Genomic DNA, 21,093 nt, shown 5'->3' with positions numbered 1-21,093 from the left:
GCAATGAGGGCTATATTGAGAAGGTGAAGGGACCACTGTTACAAAGCAGAGGCTAAGGACATGCTCAAGGCCACAGTTAGTAGGGCAGCCAGGTTTTGGACCCAGATCTCTGACATCAGAGGTCACACTCTACCCACCAAACCATGCTGCCTTCTGCTGCCACTTCCTTATGCGTAAACCAAGCGTCTCAGATTCTCTCTGAAACAGAAACTGAGACAAGAATTTGAGTGCAAGTAATTTGGGGAGGTGACCCCCACAGGTGCTAAAGATAGCATGAAGAAGTGAGAGAAAGAGGAAGAAAGTTCTTCCAAGGTGGGGGAGCGAGCAGGTCACACCCTGGGCAATCAGTGCAGAGCCCAGAATCCTAGCCACCCCACCTACCGGGTCGGGGCTGGGCCTTTATCTGCTGTTGTTGCTAGAAGCCTGCTCCCAGGGGCCTGAACACAGGCCTCTATCAAAAGCTAAACCCAGTCTTGTAGCCATGAAAGGTCGCAGGGCAGAAGGTCACAAATGGTTCAAGTAGGGAATAAACAGAGCACATTCAGGACCTGGTGGTGGGGGGACCAACAGGGACTGCACAGGGGAGTATACTGTGTGCTTAGTTTCTGCCTTAACGGCTAACGGTGCCTAGTACTCAGGATTTTCATATCGTAAAACCTGAAACCAAAGTGATTACAGTCTGCCAGAGTGTGTCTGTGGTCCAGTTAAAAATCTGATTTTCCAACATGGATGACAGACAGAACAGTTCATATTATAGAAAGAGCTCTTCAGCCAGGCACGGTGGCACACATCTGTCATCCCCGTGGCTGGGGAGGCTGAGACAGGAGGATCTCGAGTTCAAAGCCAGCCTCAGCAACAGCAAAGGCTCTAAGCAGCTGTCCCTAAATAAGATACAAAAGAGCTAGGGATGTGGCCCAGTGGTTGAGTGCCCCTGAGCTCTTTAGGGTTGTGGCGTTTTCTAGTTCAATGCTATCACCCTAACATGTGACACATAGTAAGTGCTCAGTGAAAATTAGCTGAACGAATACACGATTGAATGAAGCTGATAATGAAAAAAAAGGACAGTTTTATGGAAAATTGGGCTAGGGATGCATACGATTAGCTCACAGAACAGGAGGTCCACATGGTTGATAAACACTGGATAAGATGCTCAACTTCCCTGGTAACTGGGAAAATGGAAATTAAAGCAGCAACAAAGTATCTTTCACCCAAAGATAATACCCAAAGCTTCAAATATTAAAATGAATGATAGTATTTAGCCATGGACGCAAAGTAGAGGTCCCCCCAGATGTGAACTTCCCAAGGGAGCTGTTTTTTCTTTTTTAATTTGAAAGTGTCCCTTAGCCTTCACACTCTACCCAATCCACACATCTCTTGGAGAACTCTGTCCTGTGGATGTGAAAGCACAAGTGCCCGCACACGTGTAGGGTGTATGTTGTTGTGACAGGCCTTGCAGCTGTGAGATCCCAGATGTGACCTAAGTGAACAAAATAGGACAGTAGAATCCACTGTGACAAGACACACCAGGGAATACCACACAGTTATTTAAAAAAGAATGTGTGAGATCTGTGTCTGCTGACTTGAAATTATGTCCACAATTTATTTTTAAATGAGAAAACTGGTTTCCTAAAAAAATGATAAAAATTCCTTTTCTTATGAAATGAACCAATACTTCTTAAATATGTAGACGGATAAGGGCATTAAGAAGAGTGGAGTGTAAAAATGGGTAAAGAAAAAAGAGCTGTTTACAAAAGCAGAAATAATACATGTAGCAGAATGTTACAGAAAAATATAAAACAGGAAATCTATCTATGATGGATTTTCTTTCCCTAGGAAAGAAAAATCTAAAGGTACAAATGGGTAAGGACTGAAAGGTCTTTGTACAAATGAAAATATTGATTTCATTTCAAGACACAACTGTGGACTATCTTTTGGCTTGTAATGAAGTGTCTGTTTGATATCTATCTATTATCTATCTATCTATCTATCCATCTATCTATCTATCCATCTATCTATTATCTATCTATCTATCTATCCATCTATCTATCATCTATCTCAAGTGGGGAGGCCTTGACCATTCACTGGGCTATGACTATGTGAAAAGACGCAGAGTCATGTCATTTGATCCCAATTCCCCAACTTTTTCTGCCATTAATTCACTGAAAGAACTGCCTTCTCATGGATCTTTCTGTTTTTAAGGTAACCAGACTTTTGACCTGTGAGGATATTTTCCCTACATTATGGGGCCAAAGAGGAGCTTCCCCCTTTAGTTTTGGGGCCTGGTTCACCCAGACGTAAAGAAGGAAGGGGGAAAAGAGAGAAGACAAGCAGTGGGGAGAGTCGCTCCGCGAGATGCTCAGCGTCTGTTTGTCCTTATTTGAGGGGAAAGGTCAGAGGACCCTCCAAGGAAGCCAGGAAGTCACGTACTGTTCTTCCCGCCTTCTGACCACCAGAGGGTAGGATGCAAGCCAAGAGATGCACCCCAAGACTTTGAGGCTTGAAAGACTGATGTCCAAGTTCAAGATCAGTTGGAGATTTTATTAGTTATCTATCACTGTATAAAGAATTAGCCCAAATTCCATGGCCTGAGAAAACAGACATCCATTAGCTCACGGTTTCCGGGGTGAGGAATTCCAGAAGCAGCTTAGTTGGTTGACTCTGGCCAGGGTCTCACACAGGCCAGAAGCCAGGCACCTGCTGGGGCTGAAGTCATCTGGGACTTGGCTGGGGCTGGAGGGTCCACTTCCAAGGTCTCCTCTGTGGCTGCTGGCCAGAAGCTTCAGTTCCTGTCACATAGGTTTCTGCATAGGCTGCTTGAGGGACACGGCAGGCAATCGACTCCCCCAGAGGGCCCTATGAGGGAAAGAGAGAGTGTGTGTGTGTGTGTGTGTGTGTGTGTGTGTGTGTGTGTGTGTGTGTGTGAAGAAAGGAACTAAGATGGAAGTCTCAGGGTTTTTATAACCTGAATGCAGGACATGACCGACCATTACTCCTGCTGGTTTGTTGGGTGACACAGGCCAACCCTGACATAAGGAGAGAGAGAGGACCAGGCCCAGGTGTGAATACCTGGAGTCAGGGGTTATTGGCGGCTATCTCAGGGGCTGGCCAGAACCGAGAGGGTTGTCAGCACATTTCCGTGGCAGCAGAGTCTTCTCTGTGCTCTGCCTCCTGCTGTCCTGGCCTGAATCTGGCTCCCAGTCCTTCCGTCAACCCCATGATCTGCCGGACACCTTTCCGATATGTTCTCCTCTGTTAGAGTCACAGGCTCTGCCTTCGCCTGAGAGGGCAGCGGTGGGGACGGGGGCTGGAAGGGAGGGAACTCTCTTGAGATGAGTGGTCAGATGGGGCCTCCTTGAGGAGATGCCATGTGCCCAGACCCGAGTGGGGACGAAGGACCGGTCGATGAAGAGTGGGAGGATGAGCACAGAGCTCGGAGGTGGGAGCCCAGATGGCTGGATGGTGGGAGATAGCAGCAAGTGGGCAGTGGACAGAGAGGTCAGCAGAAACTGGGTCACTCGGGATCCTGAGGCTGTGGTGAGGAGTTGAGATCCCTCCCGCTTCAACCAGAGCCAGGCACGAGAACCTGAGAAGGCGGAGGACCAGAGCTTGTCTGGGAATCAGAATCAGCCCATCGGTAAGTAGCTTTAGCCAGACGTGACAAAGGAAGGCTGTACGTTGTCCAACACACTCATCTACTTGTAGGTGTTTGGGTTTTCCAAATTTTTGGTTGGGTTCTTTCCTATGTTTCTTAGTTCCTTTTGATAAATTCCAACTCAACTCTGCTGAGCTAAAGGGAAAGATTTTTGTCTATAGTTAGGCCTGGGAATCCCAGCTGGGGCATTTGGTCATCTGGTGGAGACAGACAGCTGCCCAGGACCGTGGTGGGCGGATCAGAGGGGTCCTGATGGACCCATGGCTTGTCTTACTACTTTGCGGTCCTTTCTTAGCTCAGTAAGTACCTGACCAGGGGGCTGGGCTAGGGCTCAGTGGTAGAGCACTCGCCTAGCATGTGTGAGGCACTGTGTTCCATCCTCAGCACCACATAAAGATAAATAAATAAAGGTATTGTGTCCATCTAAAAAAAGAAATCTAACTTAAAAAAAAATACTTGACCAGCATCTGGCATGTGCCTAGACTCTGGGTGGGCATCAGATCAGGAAGATGACCGTGACACTGTTCCTCATCGCCAGGAATCAAGGGAGATGTGAGGAATGGCCCAGTCCACAGTTATCAAGGGAGAGAGCTCCCTGTCATTTAGGAACTGGCAATAGGGCCCATGTTCAAAGCCAACAGTCCCTAGGTGCCCTGGATCCTAGATAGATACTTTCCCTCCAGCGTTTACAGAACTGGCTCCACATCCACTAGTCAGAAACCCAATTTTCTCTTCCTTGCTCATATAATAATCCTAGAGAGGATTTCATGGATTTAGTGAGGAGTACAGAATGAAAACTGGGGGGCAATTCCTTTCCCTCCCACTAAAGGGGTGTGTGTAAGGAGGCCGGAGGGAGTTCTCTCCTGGAGATTCAGAGTGACCGCCCAAGGGGATGGTGGGATGCTGCTCCCTGATGGGAGTCTACTTGGCAGCGGGCTGTGCCTACCTTAGCAGGGGGAAAGAAAAGTAGAAAGAGGGGCATTGCAAAGCAGCGGCCAGGACGCCTGTGTTCCTGTGGGTCAGGTGGACACTGTAGCGATGGGCCAGGCTGGAGCACCTTTTGTGGCTCGCCCACACCAGCTGACTGCTGGGCGGGAGGGTCCCAGCAGGGCAGGACTCAGGTGTTAGGGCGACCAGAGAACTATGCAGTGGGTGGCCCCCTGAGAAGCCATACATGACACTCGCCACTCGATGCAACTGAGTTTCAGCCAACAGAGAAGGTTCCTGCAGGGGCTGGACACGGGCCTAGGTGTTTCCCTTTCCTCCTGCCCTCCCCACTCAACCAGGGGAGGACGCTGGGGTGCACCTCCCAGCAGGCCTCCCCCCTCCCCTGCTTTTTACTTCCAGAAGATAGGGTCCTGGCTCAGGTCAATCCCTGGATGCCAGAAGAAGAGATAAAATGAGATTTAAGTTGAGTTTGAGAATAAAGCTTCAAAGGATGGAGGTTTAACAACAGAAAGTGATCCAAAAGTAATGCAATCTGCCCAAAATGTCATTAAGGGATGGGAAAGGGAAATTCAACGTAGCATGGCTGAAGGCAGAGATTAGGGGGAAGGCTTCATTATTAGGCCCCACGGAGCTGAATCGGTTCAATACACTGGTTCCACAAATAAACAGAATAATTGAAGTACAGTGTGGCGGAGCAGCTGGCGGCTCACCCAGGTAAGCAGCCCCAGGGTTCCCAGAGAGCCTGGGGAGCTGGGGTTCACATCCTGGGTTGGCTGACAGGGGGACTTCTGAAGGGGGGGGCACTGGAGCCCAGCTCTGGAAGGAGAGTGGAAGGACTTTCCAGGCAGGAATGACCCTGCGGTCCAGTTGGGGAGCAAGGCTGGAGCATCAGGTGGGAGGCTGGAAGGCTGGTGAGAGAGGCAGGGGGAGGAAGTGGGAAGTTTCTTCAAACTCAGCAGGAGCCATTGGATTTGCCTATCAGGTAAGACCCCCTGGTCTCCAGACTCTGGCAGCGTGAGGATGACCCCCAGGCCTGCCCCTCACTCATTCACCCTGAGCACCCTACAAAGGCCGTTTCCCCTGTGAGTCCAAAATCCTGGCTCTCTGCTCTTGAATGTCCTTCACCATTTCCCTCTTGGTCATCTGGTGGAGATGGGACACTGACTGTTGCCACCTCCCTTAAATCATCTCCTTGCTGCCTTCCAGTCCACCGGCTCAGCCCAGCGAGACTCCTCTGGGCCTCTCTGCCAGCAGTCTCCACGGGATGCGCATGTACCGAAATATCTTCCTTTATCTTGTCTGGCCTGCGCCCCATGGGGCAACCAGAAGGCTACTATTTATTCTTTCACACATTAATTTAAGCTGTTTTAATTGCTGCTATGATATGTTTTATATAATATAATTAACGTTTTAATTCTGTATACTTGCTTCCCCAGGCAGTTTCCTGAAGGGCCCAATTTCAGAATCAAGCAAATAAGGAATAAGTAATGGCTGAAGTTATTACAGTAATGCTCCCCTCCCAAAGGAATTAAAACTGCGGGTTTTTTTCAAAGGGGGTCAAAAAGGAAATGATATTTTAATCTTCTGATTATCCTGGCATGTTTGGTGACTTTAAAGAAGACCCGAGGGTCCTGACTATGTTGCTGGCCTTTTCCTGTCTGGTTTTCATCCTTTCTATCCAGGGGCCACTGAAGCTTGAGATCCGTGTTAGTAGCTTTGTGCCCCCCCCCCCTCGCCTTTTTTGTGGAGGACCAGAAGTTCTGAACCTGCTCACTCATTTCTTTATTCATTGGACAAATTGGAGTCCTATTTGGTGCCCAGAACTGGGATAGATCTGGCCCCACCCTCCGAAGTTCACAACTAAGTGGGACCAGGCAGAGGGACCATGACTTGGTCCCCATAACTGCTGTGGGATGTGGGATGTGGGCAGGCAGGATGGGGTGGAGTACCACCTCGGTTTCAGGAACTTGGGGAAGGCCTAAGAGGAGACCACATTAAATGGGTTTCACAAAGGGGAAGGGACAGAAGGAAGGCACAAGACAGGGTGAGAAACACGGTAAGGAAAAGTAATTGTGTATTTGGGAACCAGGGACAGGAGGAACATGGCTTGAAGCCAGTGTTCCGGGAAGGACAGAGCAGAAATTGATCATGGTTGGAGAGGTTGGGACTGAGCAGGGAAGGGTTTGATCCAACAGGCTAAGCAATTCGGATCACCCCGAAAGAAACAGGGGGAAGCCAGAGAGGTACTTAAACAGGAAAGGGCCCCATCCGATGAGATGTGGAGTTTACCCAGGGATTTGCCGCAGTGTGTGGGGGGGTGGGGTGGGGAAGGGAAGGGGGAATTGTCTCCTGGGATGTCGTAGGTGCTCAACAAGTAGTCCCCAAATGAGTGAGATTGTTAGCACAGTCCAGATGAAAGGTGAGGAGCTTCTGAATTAGGACAGTGGCAGAGGTGATAGACAGAGGTTTCACAAGGCTGCCAAGGTGCCCTTCACGACAAAAGCCAGGGGAGTGGAGACAGTGGCTCCCTGGCTTCCCGTCTCCAATCTGTGCAGCCTGGCCCAGAACCTCAGAGCTTAGAGGGCGTCATTCCGGGTTCAAGCTACTCAGGTTTCCTGGGGAGAAAACAGAGGCTCCCGGAGGAACTCAGCGCGTCTGGGACGCTCCCTGGACCAGAACCCCGTGATCCTTGGTGACACTCCCTGGACCAGAACCCCGTGATCCTTGGTGCCATAGGTTCCAGAATGGCTGGGGGAAAGGGACTCGGGAAGAGAAGGCGCAGGGAGGCCTGGGGTCTTCTACCATTTTCAAGGCTGATCCACGTTTCACAAGTGCCTGTCTCCAGGAGCTGGAGGCAGGGGTGCATGGATGGGTGGATGCGGACGCTGGGGCCTGCGCCCACGCAAGGGGATTTCCTTTGAAAGAGAGAGAAACTGGATTGGGAAACCCGTTTCCCTGAAACTGTTTCCCATCCTCCAGCTGTGGCCTTCCCGTTTTCTGGGGGTGATGATGGTGGGGGAACTTCCGCAAGTCTCTCTATCCCTGGGGGGGGGGATGCTTTCGGTTCTGCCGGGATTCCCACAGGTAGCGCGGGGGAGAACCGGGGAGGTCTTGGTGGCGACCCCAGCACCCACTGGGATCCCTCCTCTCCCTTCTTCCCTTGGACGCAGCTGGCTCCTAGCCCGCCTCTCCGTGGCTTTTGGGGTCCTGGGGACGAGAGGAAGGGCTCTCCTTGGGGACACCTCTACCGGGGGAGGAGCGCCCCTAAACTCCCGGAGGGAATTAGACTCCTGGGAATGTCCTGGGGGAAACCCTGAAGGGTCTGTAGCCAGGGGCACCGTCCCCGGCTGGCCGCGATTGGTCCTCGAAGACTCCCGCCCCTTTCCTGGGCGGGGCCACAGGCTGGGCCGGGGAGTTACTGGACGCGGCGCACGAGGACCGGTGCCCGCGGTCGGCGTCTGGCCTCGCCATGGTCCGGCTGCCTCTGCAGTGCGTGCTCTGGGGCTGCATCTGGACCTCCGTGAGTAGTCCGCGCCCCACCCGACGGGCTTCCGATTTTAGGGTGCGGAATGGGAGGGAAGGAGAAGCAAGACCTCGGGGAAGAGGCCCCCTGAGCTGACCTAGGGGCCGGGAGTGCGGACCCGAGGGAGTTGGGGAGCAGGAGGGAGTGGGGGAGCAGGAGGGAGTGGGGGGGCGGGCCAGGTACCCCGATCGGGGCTGAAGGTGAGGTGGGCAGCCCCTCGCCTAGCGGGGTGGGGCTCCGGGGTGGCCCGCCGAAGGCGCCGATGGGGGCACTGCCCGCCTAGACTGCGTGGAAGGGTTGGGGCGGAGGGAGCCCCGGCTTTCATCCGATCCAAGGGCTGGGTCCGGCTCGCCTCCGAGGCGGGCCACGGGAACTGGAAGGGATCCCGAGGGCGGGAGAGGAGGCCGGCCAAGGGAAGGGGCGGGTTTCCTGTCCCTTCCCTGCCTTTTCCCACTGTGGACAGAGGCCAGTCCTCGTGGTTATCACTTCCTTGCCAGTTGGGGCTGCTTTCTTCCTGGGCATCTGGCGGAAACAAGGGTTGGTGCAGAGGACCAGGTACCTTTGGAGGAGGCAAGGTGTTTTTACACGCCCCCTTATCCCGGAGAGACAACCCAGAAGGATCCATGTATGCCTCTACCTCTTGAATCTGAGATGACCTAGGGGAGCCCTGGGGGAGAGAAACAGCTCCTGGGACCCAAGAAAGGGTTAGAGGACCAGCAGGGGACTCTCCAGGCACCAGAAGGGCTAGACCCAACCAAGCGCGTCTCCGGGATTTTCAGAAGCTCACACTCGATTCACTTTTGGTTTAAAATGTATTTTTGTAGTTCCTCATTCTGGAGCCTGGGAATTCCCCGAGTACCTGGCCCTCTCATCCCAGCCCCCCTGGCGGCCCCCTACTTTCAGGGACTCTCAGATTCTGCAGTGAGGTCTGGACAGGAATGACCCAGCAGCAGGGGAAGACGTTGTGAGGGGGAAGCCGTTTGATTTTCAGTCTAAACAATGGCTCTTAGGGAGCAGGGAGGTCAGGAGGGTGGAACTGGAGAGGGTGGACAGTGGGGAGGAAGCGCAGGGGTGGTCAAGGCTTCTCAAGAGCAGTGCGCTCCCTGACCCTTCATTGGGCCTCCAGGTAGGGGCTGGGCAATAGCAGGGGCTATTCATCAAGGTCTTCCTGTGTATGGAGCTCCGAGGAAGATGCTAAGTGTCTTCTCCACCCGACTTTTCTCAACTCCCCATTATACAAATCGTGCAAACTGAAGTTCTGAAAGGGGAATTGTCTTGCCAAAAGTCTCATAGGTACATACCGGTAGAACCTGCATATGAATTTTTGTTTGAAGATGGCATCAAGGAATTTCATTGCTCAGGGAGCGTGGTAGGAAGGTCTGTGTTCACTGGTGGGGGCTTCTGCTTGGGAGTGGTAGCCTTTCCCATTTCCTTCCCAATTTTGGATAAGACACATATTTTTGTAAGTAGTTTTCTCAGCAACCCAGGTTGAGTGACAGCTGCTGATCAAATGGGTCCTGGACAGACAGTTAGCCAGGGTACTGGACATCCAAGCAGATACTCATCTATATATGGTGAGTAAAACTGCCGTTTAATGAGCACCTACTATGGGCTAGGCACAACGCTATGTACACGTGTTCTTTCTCATCTTCTCAGCCCAACCTGCACAGCAGGTGTCATTACTCCCATCTTGAAAGCCAGGAAAGGGAGGCTAAGAGAACCAAAATAACTAGTATGTATTATAAAATCCACAGCCTAAAGCTATCTGATTCTCAAACGTATCCTCTTTTCCCTGGCTGTTCCCAAAGTGTGGGATGGTTTTAGGGAGCACATGGATATAGAACTAAATATAGACTCTTTATAGTTCTTTTAAAAATCCTTCTTTTTTTTTTTCCCCAAGGAAGAAGTCTCTGAAGCTAAAATATAGTAAAGCCTCTCAGAGGCTTACTAATCCTCCTTCTTAACTAAAACCAAGAGCAATCCTAGGGAAGAGGGTCTTTAGCTAGTAAAGCAACCACCTGGGGTTTAATAGCATTGTTTTATTTCTGTCAAATTTATTTTTAGGGTTTCCTTTTATTTATGAGAAGTGATACTGGTTCTCTGACGGCAATGACATGAGGTTTGCGTTCAAAAGAACTGTATTTAAATTAGTAAGAAGCCATGAGTCTCATGGGTGGTGCATGGTAGAAACGGTGCAGGTAAAACACAGCCGGTGGAGAGAAGGTATATTGCAACCTGTGGGTTCTGCCCCTGTGGGACCCTGGGCGCAAGTGACCCAGTCTCTCTGGTGATCTACTTCACCATCTGTAAGATGAAAGAATCAGATTCTGTCCTTCCAGCTTCACAATCCTCTCGTCTTGTGAGGGAGGGGTGAGGTGAGCAAAATGCAGAGTTGGGGGGAGAAACCCTGCGGGTCTTGGAGGTGGGAAGAATGAGGGGAGGCTCTGAAGCCCACCCAGGACTGGGGTCCTCTGAAGCCAGCCAACCTCAGGACTCCCGGGGAGGTATGGGAGTCCTCCCACCTGTTGAGTCTGGGAGGAGGAAAGACTCAGGAGTCAAGCAGGTCTGTTCAGTTCAGAGAATACTGAGTTTCCAGAGCTGTTGCTTTGTAAAAGGCCAGAATGATTCTCTGGGTACTTTGAAACTCAGACCAGTTGACCGTTTCGTTAAAGACAAACACCCGGTTCTGTGGTTCTGTGCAGGCTTCCTTTTCTGTTTTGGATCTCCACATCAGGGTTAGCCTCTGTCTGGGCTGATTTTCAACCCTCCTGCCAAGGAGGTGACAGCAGAAACTTGAAGATGATTTTGTTTTTAGGTCTACCCCGAGCCACCCACTGAATGCGGAGAAAACCAGTACCTCCTAAACAGTCAGTGCTGTGATAAGTGCCGACCAGGTGAGACGCCACCCTCAGTCCGACTGTGGGATGCCTCTCGGTTTCGTGGCAGATGCAGAGCCCATGTACTAACGCCAAACTGGCCTCTGAAGCAACCCTTGCCTTCCCGGCCCTGCCGTTGGAACGTCCTGGTTGCCTCTCTGCCTGGTAAACCTCGGCCGACTCCAACCTGGGGGTCCTCTCTCCTCCATCTCTCCACCAGAAGGGTCACCTTTAAGCCCCCACCTGCAAGCCCGGCCCGATCCTGTGGAGATCAGGGCCCCGGGGACCAGCGCTGTCCCATTGCCCGCTGTCTTCCAGGAGAGAAGCTGGTGAACGACTGCACCCAGCTCACCGTCACCCAGTGCCTGCCTTGCAGTAAGGGCGAGTTCTCCGACACCTGGAACAGAGACAGACGCTGTCACGAGCACAGATACTGCGACCCCAGTGCGTGGGCTCGGGGGAAGGGACACGTGGGGTTCTAGTAGCCAGGGCCTGTTCTGATTGGTTGGAGTCGGGTGGTCCTGGGTGGTCATGGCAGGCTGCACGGGGGAAGAGGGTCTAAGGACACTGAGCCGGCAGCGTGAGGAGTGGGACTCCCACCTGGCGGGCGGGTTCCCACCTCCCTGCCCACTGTGCTCAGATCTCGGGCTCCGGGTCGAGAGAGAGGGCAGCGCAGAAAGAGACACCCTCTGCGCCTGCGAGGAGGGCCGGCACTGCACCGGTGGCACCTGCGAGAGCTGTGCCCTACACACCTCGTGTGGCCCTGGGCTTGGGGTCAAGCAGCTTGGTGAGTGGTCTGTGGGGGACGGCTCTGGAGGTAGGGGAGGGGGCAGGGGGCCAGATCGCAGGAGGTGGGCAGCGCACCCAGCTCTAGAGGCGGAGGAAAGGGAGACTTCAACCAGGTGGGTTTCCGCTGGAGCGAGCAGGGCCTTCTGCCACCTGCCTCCTGCCGTGGGTAGGTGCCTGGGAGGCAGCAGGGCCTCCTGGGCTGCACTGTCGGGGGCAGCCCTCCACTGGCTCCCCTGAGAGCCAGACAGGTAGCCCGCGGTGCTGTTTCATGTCCCCTCCCCACCGCTCTCAGGTACAGGGACTTCTGACACCGTCTGTGAACCCTGCCCCGTCGGCTTCTTCTCCAATGTGTCATCCGCTTTTGAAAAGTGTCACCCCTGGACCAGGTATTAAGGACTCCCACCCAGGGGCGCCCAGGCCCTGCCTCCATCTCTCTCCCCACCTCTGCCCCGGCGCGACCCCACGGCCAGCCCAGGGGCTTCCAGGGTTTTCTTGTCTGCTCTCCGAGTGACAGACACCCTTGGCCTCTTCCTCTCCTTGAAGCGCCCTTCTTGGGGAGCGGGGAACCTCCTTCAGTGCCCCCTTCTGCCCCCTCCTTTTCCTGCTCCTTCCGTGCTCTCCCTGCCGTGTGCTGGGCTCTCTGACCACTCGGCCACCTTTCCTGGGCCATCTCTTGGGATCCCCAACTCCCATCTCCCTCGTCCCCTGTTTGGATCTATCCCCTGGATAGACCAGAACGTCCTGCTGTTCGCTCCTCGGCAGTGACCTGCCGGCTTCTCCAACTCTGTCCAGATGGCCCCGCGGCCGGCTCCCCTCCCTGGAGGAAAGGGCCTGCTGCGTGTGGCTCTGGATACTGGCCCCCTGCGACTCCCTCCTTACCTCCAGCTCCTGTCCCTCTGGCCCGGGTCTCCCTGCTCTGTCCTGAGCCATCACTTTAGTTTGGCCTCGTCGCTGTCATCTGCTGATACCTTCGCCTCCACTGGTCCCCGCTCGTGTCTCCTCTTTCGCCGCTTCTCTCTCTCTTTTATTCATTTTTGACTTATTTACTTATTTTTCAGGGCTGGGGACTGAACTTGGCCCCACATGCTGGGCAGTGCTCCACCACTGAGCCCTGTCCCCCCCGGATCCCCCACCTCTTGCTAAAGTGGGCTCCCAGTTCCCCTGGGTCATGCTGTCCCCCACTTCAGGGCTCTTGGTGGCTCTCCTGCCTCCGACAGGAAACGCAGACTCTTCCGCACCACATTTACGTGGCCTTTCCTGACCTCCTGTCCCCGCCAGGCTGCATCGTGCCATCTGCAGTCCCCCCGGGACACGATTCATTCTGTTGGCTTAGACTCTTCTGCCTGGAATACACTTAAACACGCGCACCATTAATTTTTTACACCTAATTTTAAAAAACGGGTAACACGGGCTCCTGGGACGGACAGTACCAAGGGGCCCACGGTGATGACCCTCCCCCCAGCCTCCCAGTTCTCCCTGGAGGCAGCCTCTGTTTCTTGAGGGTCCTTCCAGAGATCCTGTGCATAAACAAATAAATAAGCACACACACTCTCTCCTTTTCTTTATTTTTGTTTGTGGGGCTGGGGATGGAACCCAGGGCCTCGCACACGCTAGGCAGGTGCCCTACCGCTGAGGCACACCCCAGCCCCCCCTTTTATTTTCTGTGGCCCACCACATTCGCTCTGCTTCCTGCCTGCCCTTCCCGGTGGACTGCATCTCCTTAAATGTAGAGACGGGGCCTTTCCCAGCCCCAGCCCCCAGCCCCTGGGCCTGGCCTGTGCTGCTGTGGGGCAGGCGCTCCTTGGTCTTTCCCGGTGAGTCCTGCTGCTGCCCTGGAGCTCCTGCACGGGCTCCAATCCACCTGCAGCTCACCCCTCCGAGCCTTGTCCTCCCCTGAGAAATGGAATGACCTTCCTCTGACAAAGCCTGAGAGGAAGACAGTCAGGAGTGTGTGTAGACGCTGCAGCAGTCCTCCCGCACGACCAGAGGACGCGCTCTGTCCCGAGCTGCTCTCTCTCTCCTGCCTTCAGCGGGTTTTCCTTTGCAATGTCCTTTCCTGTCCACCCGTCTCCTCTCCTGCTGGGACTCCCTGGGACCAGGTCTCATCTCATATGGAGGCTCTCGCCATGCCTCCTGGCTGGCCACTCTTCTGCTGACCCCCCTCCGAGCCGCTGGTCAGCTGCTGCTAACTCAGTAGGTTATGTGGTTGGATGCTGGTGACTCTCCCAGCTGCATCCAGTCAGACCCTCATGCCTGGCTGTCAGCTCTGTCTTCCTGTGGCTCCCCAGCACCACCCCATGTGCCAGCTGCCTGGTCTCCCCCCTCGGCCCTGTCTGCTTGGCTGGAATGCACGGCGGCTCCAGACTTCCCATCCTCAGGCCCTCTCAGATCTCCTCCTACAGGGAAGCTTTTCTGCAAGCCTTTCTTAAACCACAGCGTCTCAGCCAGGCGCGGATTTGCTCCCTGTGGGACCTGGGCTGTGTCTGGACACCTTTTTGTCACCACTGGGGAGGGGAAGCTACTCGTATCCAGTGGGTAGAGCCCAAGGATGCTGCTAAACGTCTTACCATGCTCAGGACCGCCCCCCCCCACGGGATTATCCAGCCAGGAGGTCACTGGTGCCAAGGCTGAGAACCCTTCCTTAAACTCAGCTCAGCATCTCTCCCCTGCAGCCATTGTGGATGCCGCCTCTGGGTGCCCACTTTATCAGTATTCCAGGGCTGGCGCTCACTATTGACTCCACTGTCCATCACTCCTTCAAGACATGCGGGCGTCTTTCCTTTGCCCCTGTGAGGTGCAAAAGAACAGTCTGCGTCCTTCCCAGGATAAGCCGGATGGGCTGTTGTGGGGAGTGTGAGCTCTGTGAGCCTGCCTTGACTTCCCTCCGCTGGGGTTGGATACTGATGGCTGGGAGACTTAACCTCTCTCTCTCTCTCTCTCTCTCTCTCTCTCTCTCTCTCTGTCTGCGTGCCCATATGTGTGTGCACATGTGTCTGCACAGCTGTGAGACCAAAGACCTGGTGGAGCGCCAGCCAGGGACCAACGTGACTGATGCTATCTGTGGTGAGTCCTGGAGTGGGCCCTGGCAGCTGTGGGGACTGAAGGGGCGGCTGAGGCCCGAGACACCAGCGGGGAGGAAGTGGGGGACAAAGGGAGAGGAGGAGGCAGTTTGGGGGTGTGGTATCCCAGCTCTGCCCTTTACTGTGGGAGCCTCTCTGAGCCTCAGTTTCTTCATCTGTAAAATGGGACAAGTGCGCCTCTCTCAGTAGGCTGGTGCAGGTGCCTGGCCTGGGTTCTTGCACGATGGAGGTGCTCCATGATGCGATTCTGCCACCCCTTACTTCAGGTCCTAGCACACAGTGACATTGTCCCCTGTTGGCCTCAGTTTTGATTTTAGAATGAGAAGGTTGGCTTACAGCACAGATCACCAATTCAGATAACTACAGGGACTGGGCAGGTCCTGTTAGTGAGGGTCGGAGGTCAGGGGTGAGAAAAACACACCGTCTTTGCTTTTTCTCGGACTCGACTTCCTCTTGGCAGGGCTGGGCGTAGAATGAGGTGATGCGGCACTTGGCCTGAGCCAAGTGTTCAAGGGAGTGCCATCAATGTGGTAACCAAGATAAAGCGTTTTGAGGCAATACATTTTTTTATTAGTTTTTTTAGTTGTTGATGGACCTTTATTTAATTTTTTTCATTTATATGTGGTGCTGAGAATCGAACCCAGGGCCTTATGTGTGAGGCAAGCGCTCTACCGCTGAGCTATAGCTCCAACCCCTTGACGCAATATCATAAAAATCAAAATGAATGCAAAAAATCCGTGATAAATAAAATAGCAAAATTTTAAATAAAGGCAGGATCTGACCCTGCATTCGCAAGACCCCGCCTTCCTCACATTCCCCTACGGCTGGGCCCTGGTTCCAATAAAGCTTTATTTAAAAAACAGGTGGCTGAACCGTGGGCCGTCGTTTGCTCTCTTGGGGTCCACCGCTGACTTGAAAATCGTGGCATCAGACCAGAACTTAGCTTGATCCCCGAGTCGGCCGGGGCACCTGTAAATCTTGTCTGAAGTGTCTGATTCTCTCTCGGTGTCAGAGCTCCTGCCTCTTGGTCTTTCATTTGCCACTTAAAATAGAGGCTGAGGAACAAGAAACACTTGACCTGCCTCTTGCCTTTTCTATAAGAAGAGAAACGGTCCAGACACGCATGATCCTGGATCTCGGCGATGGGCAGCGGGTAGGGTGACAGGAAGCCGGGGAGCCCGCCGCTGCTCAGTTCCAGCTGATGCTGTCAGATGGGGACACTGGCTCACGGGGCCCTGATCTCCCCATTTTGTAGGAGGCCAGATATCCAGGCTCTTAACACCGAATGTCCTCAGTAAAGAATGTTGGCCAGTATCTCAAAGCGTTAAAACAGTGTGCTCCTCACCCTAAAGACACCCGCCAGCCGCGCTTCCTCAAGGGACCCGTGTTTGAGGGCTCTGAGGTCCCGGGCTCGGACGGTGGAGGGTTGGGTGCAGCCTGGGCCTGGGGGCGGGGGACTGTGCGGGAGCCTGCTGAGGTCTGGTTGCTCTAGGTTTCCAGAGTCGGACGAGAGCCCTGGTGGTGATCCCCATCGTCGGGGTCCTCCTGCTGGCCATCTTCCTGGTGTCGCTGTACATCCGTGAGTCCCCAGGTGGGTGGAGGGGCCGAGGGAGGAGGAGGTGTCGCGTCCCTGGTGGCTGGATCCGGCCTCCCGGCTCACACCCTTCTCTCTCCTCCAGGGAAAGTGCTCAAGAAGCCGATGGAGAAGGTAGGTCACCCCGGGACAGAATTTTGGCAAGAAAGATTTTGTTGCCTGTGGGGCAGGAAAACTGACTCGGGGTCTGTCACTGCCGTCAGTGGGGGGCAGAAGAGGCTCCCCGACCCCCGCCACGTTCCAGCCTTGCTTCCTCTGTCCACTTAGTCAGTCCCAGCCTGTCACCTCCAGAGCTGACCTCCTCATGGAGCCTGGCACCACTGGCCAAGTCCTGCACCCCTGGTCGGGCGCTCGCCCCAGGGGAACGTGCCTTGGGATCTTGGAGCTGGGCCCAGTGCGGTAGCTCCTGGAATCCACTGGCTCTTGCTCTGGAAGCTTCTTGGTACCCTCAGTGTGGCCACCAGGGGGCAGGAGACACCCAAGGAATCAGCCCTGACCCCTGGGAAAGGGGAAGGGGCTTGGGGAGGGCCTCTGCTTCCTGGGGACAGGCTGCGGGGTGACCTCACACCTTCCTTCCCAGGCCATCCATCTTCCGAAGGCTCAGGGGCAAGATCCTGTGGAGACTATTTTTCTGGATGATGTTGCTCCATCTCCTGCGGCTCCAGTGCAGGAGACCTTACATGGCTGCCAGCCGGTCACCCAAGAGGACGGCAAGGAGAGTCGCGTGGCCGTGCAGGAGAGGCAGTGAGGCTGCGCCTGCTTGGGACGCGGCTGCACGGGTCCAGGACACCTGGCTGAGAGCCCGGAGCTGCTGCCGTGGTGACAGCGTGGGGCCAAGGGGACGACGCCGACCAGGCACAGCCCCCTGGGCCTCTGCACTCAGAGGAGCCCACGGCGCCCTCAGGGACTCCCGCCACACACCTGGGCTCCTCCAGTTGCACAACTTGCTTTGCTTTTGGAGATGGAGGGAAGACTCTGGGGGCCCAAGGGGAGACGGTGACACCCACCAAGCCTCCAGCCCAGCGGAGCAGCCTGGCACCCAGAGACGTGTCGTGTGGCTTCCACGCGCCCAGGAGGCTTATACACGTGTGTCTGTTGTGGCTTTTTGTTTTGTATGTGGTTGTGAATGACTGGAGACCACTTCCCTGTCCATCAGCAGGGACTGGTAAATAAAATGGCACTGTATTTATACAGCAGGGTCTCCACAACACGGTCCGATGGAAAGACAAAAGAGGTTGTGGGAGGGTAGACACAAAGACCTTTTCAGTGGACACACCTGGAACAACAGAACAGAGTGCAGTCATGCAGACACTGCACCTACTGTGTGTGCAGCAGACAGCATCAAGATCCAGGAGGAGACTGGGAGTCATAGACACAGTATGCATCATATCTGTAGGTAGAACCAGGGTTCTGGAAGGACACCCAGAAACCCAAACTCACAGACCTGGTCATGTTTGTGCTGGGGAAGGCTTGGCTCTCCCCTGATGCTTCTTTTTTTTTTTTTTTTTTCCCAAAAGGAGAATGAGTTCACATAATGCTTATGTAATTAAAAAACCCATCAAACACGTAAAAAGAAAAACGGGGGTGGACGTGCTGGGTGACAGGAGCTGTTTAATTTGCTGCCAGGCTCACAGAATGAGGGCATTTTCAGAGGATAAGTAAGAATGTCCCCAGGCTGCTGCCCCTCCAGGGTAGGTTCCGAGTGTGCTTGCGTTTGGCATCCAAGTTTGCAAGATGTTCTTCCCATTTGATTCATGGTCCCAAACAAAACAACAAAACAGAAGCCTTTGGAGGCCAGGAGGGTCTGCCTCCCTCCTCTTTCAGAGATAAAACAGAGGCCCAGAGAGGTGCAGTCATTTGCCTGTGGACACACAGGGAGCTCAGACCACCCCCCCCCTTGGTCCAGAGCTCCCCCCAGCTCTGCCTGCTCTCTGCAGCTACCTCTGTAGCGCCTTCCAGGGAGGTCCTGGGTCTCCCGTCACAGGAGCTGCTGTCTCTAGGTCAGATGGTGCCCCTCCCTCCCCAGCAGTATCTCAGGATAAAAATAACCCTTCCTGTTCTCTTTTCCTGCTGTGCCAACTGAGGGGGAGCCTAGCCAGGAGGAGCAGCAGATGGAATGGGAGCAGAGGGGAGGGGGACGGCTAGGGACAAGAAGAGCGGAGCATAGAGCAGAGGGCTGGGCAGAGCCTGGCAGGCTCCCCGTGGGGGTGAACCCGGGCCCCTCTTCCTTCCCAGTGAGAAACGGCTTTGGACTGCTCCCATGTGTCCTGTTGGCTCACATGTTCTGATGAGGGTTGGGATGGAGAGGGCTTGTCCCCGTGGAGGCTCTGATGGCAGCTGGGAGCCAGGAGAGGGGCACCTGGCTTGGCAGTCTTCCTAGAAGAGCCTCAAGAGCCATTTGGAGGCACCGGGTGGAGGGAGAGTCTTGTTTGGAAAGCAGAGCTCAGTGGCAGAGTGGGCGCAGGGGGCTTGATCCTGATCTTCACCCTCCGCCCAGGGCCCAGATGCTAGTGGTCTCACTTCTGCGTGGTGGTGGGGCCGGCAGAAACAGGCTCCTGCCTGCCACCTATTTGCATGAGATCTTTCTGGGTTCCTTGTCTGGGAACTGGTGGTGACACTTGTAGCTGTTGGGGCCTGCTGCGTCCTCTCCTATGGTACCAGAAGCACCTGGGAGGCTTGGGAAGCCAGGGATACCGGTGGCACCTCCAGTGCTTCTCAGTGGGGACCGAGATGAGGAATCTGCGTTTCTGACAGTTTCCCAGGGGTTAGTGCTGCGGTGGGTCGAGGCTCACACTTTGAGAGCCACCCCCCTGGACCTTCACCAGGCTGAATACGCAGCTGGGTTCCCACTGCCGCACCTGGGACCCCTGGTCTTGAAGATGCTCTTGGTGTGACGGAGGCCGGGCAGGCTGTGGCCGGGAGAGTGGATGACCTGGCGGACACACTCAGCCAGTCGGGGTTCGAGGGGACGGGTAAACACCCACATTCCTTCCCTCAGAAGGGACAAACCTGAGGTGTGTCCTGCACAGCTTCTGGGCTCTCTAGGGGCATGCGCTCTGCTGGTCCCTTCCTGGTGTCCCTTCCCCACTCCACCACCGCTTCCCGGGTTCGGTTTCCCAGCACACGGCCTGGGCCCATGTGGGGGGAGTGGGTGTGTCTCGGTGTCTCGACCAAGGGAAGAAGTTACTCCTGGCAGCTCTTGCAAATTCTGGCTCTGATTCTAATGGAACTTGGTCAGGAGTTTTCTGTGGAGCCTCTGGGAAATGACTCTCTGGTCTGGACATCCCCCCGATGTGTCGTGAAGGGCTGCTTGGTTCCCCACGGTTCTGCCAGTTCTGAACTGTGGAGCGGGCCAACCCCCCAGGGAGCAGGGTCGGTCCTGGCCGCAGAGGGCTGTGAGGCACGCATCCGCCGGCAGGTGGCGCCAAGGTAACGTCCGAAGGCCTGGCGTCGCTGGCGGCCGGAGCGCAGGTGGCTGCGCTGACGCAGGCTCCGCCCACGCCCCGTGCTGGGGCTGGGGTCCTGCCTCCGCGGGCGGAGCCGCTCCTCCGTCCATCCCCCAGGGCGCATCCCGTCTTTCACAGACACGGACGAGGTCCCTAGTGTGTTCCTCCTCCTAGGTCAGGACCCCCGCCCTGCGACAGGACTGCGCTCCTGCGGAGAGCGCGCTGCGTGAGCACCTGGGGCCTCTCCCGAGCTGCCCTAGTGGACAGCACCGCCCGGGGAGGCGTGGCCTCCTATACCCATTCTACAGATGAGCTCAGGCTGAGATTTGGACCTCACCGGGTGCACTTGAAAGCCCGCGGTTTTTGCCCCTCTGTGAGTGAGGGAACCGGTGCCAACAGGTCATTCCGACGGTGTGACTGTCCCGGTCCATGGAGAAACACCGCAGAGCGGCTATCTCCAGAGCCAGAGGGCACTCGCCCAGGATCCGGAGGGAGGGAGGCTGGCAGGGCCAGGACTGGTGTGGCAGAGACTAGGGCCGTCCTTGGGGAAGCGTCTGTCCGCTCCTTCCAGTCGTTACCCGAAGGAATGAGTCTGTACCTTGCTGCGAATCCGGATTTTTAGGTGAAATCTCCCAACAGTTAAATGTCACCAATTCCACAATTTACAGAAACAGGCTCAGTGACCACCCAGGAAACACGTGACGAAGGGTTGGTTGAAAGACTGGGAGTTTCACTGTCTCACTCTTCTGTTTTACATTTGGGGAACTGAGGCCCTAGAGGGTCCAGAGCCGGGTCAGGCAGGACACCCCAGGCAGGCTGTTCCCTGCTGGAGACGGAGAGTCCCTGGGGGTTTAGCTGCATCCTCGGCAGGGGGCAGGGTCTGGGGCATTGAAGCCAGGTGGAGGGTCTTGCTTGAGAGGGCCCGCGGGACGCCAAGGCGCTCTAATCCATGACCAGTCCCTGAAGCTCCAGCTCCCATCTCGGAGCCTTCGGACCCTGCAGCCCATCCTTGGGTGGCAGAAGGTATTAGGACTCTGCCCGCTAGGATTTCTCTCCCCAGAGCCACTCTCGTGAGAAAATCACCAACCAGCCTGTGGGGGTGGAGGGATGCAGTTTTAATTTGTACCAAAGCCAGAGAGAAAGCCTCCCATGCTGTGGTTCTGGATGACGGAGGAGCTCGTGACG

At 55.1% G+C, this 21,093-nt stretch overlaps 1 protein-coding gene across 2 annotated transcripts; it reads left to right on the top strand.

The window, feature by feature from the left end:
- The first annotated feature begins 8,013 nt into the window (after positions 1-8,013).
- Positions 8,014-17,686, top strand: Cd40 (CD40 molecule). Of its 2 annotated transcripts, none has more exons than XM_026408329.1 (9): positions 8,014-8,120; positions 10,939-11,017; positions 11,318-11,443; positions 11,640-11,786; positions 12,081-12,174; positions 14,790-14,851; positions 16,361-16,447; positions 16,548-16,576; positions 17,043-17,686. In XM_026408329.1, exons 1-9 carry the CDS (start codon positions 8,070-8,072, stop codon positions 17,208-17,210), a joined length of 843 nt encoding a protein of 280 aa, XP_026264114.1. In that variant the 5' UTR covers positions 8,014-8,069; the 3' UTR covers positions 17,211-17,686. The 2 variants fall into 2 exon arrangements, with proteins under 2 accessions (XP_026264114.1, XP_026264113.1); XM_026408328.1 differs by having other exon boundaries at positions 16,361-16,459.
- The last annotated feature ends 3,407 nt before the right edge of the window (positions 17,687-21,093 follow it).

Source organism: Urocitellus parryii, chromosome 6 (genome assembly GCF_045843805.1).
Source record: "Urocitellus parryii isolate mUroPar1 chromosome 6, mUroPar1.hap1, whole genome shotgun sequence".
NCBI classification, from domain to species: Eukaryota; Metazoa; Chordata; class Mammalia; order Rodentia; family Sciuridae; genus Urocitellus; species Urocitellus parryii.
This window is presented reverse-complemented; position numbering and strand designations above follow the sequence as displayed.

Coding starts and splice junctions, on each gene's coding strand:
- Cd40 (XM_026408328.1), top strand. CDS start 8,070: ATGGTCCGGCTGCCTCTGCAGTGCGTGCTCTGGGGCTGCATCTGGACC. Junction 11,018..11,317: donor CTGTGATAAGTGCCGACCAG/GTGAGACGCCAC, acceptor GCTGTCTTCCAG/GAGAGAAGCTGGTGAACGAC. Junction 12,175..14,789: donor AAGTGTCACCCCTGGACCAG/GTATTAAGGACT, acceptor GTGTCTGCACAG/CTGTGAGACCAAAGACCTGG.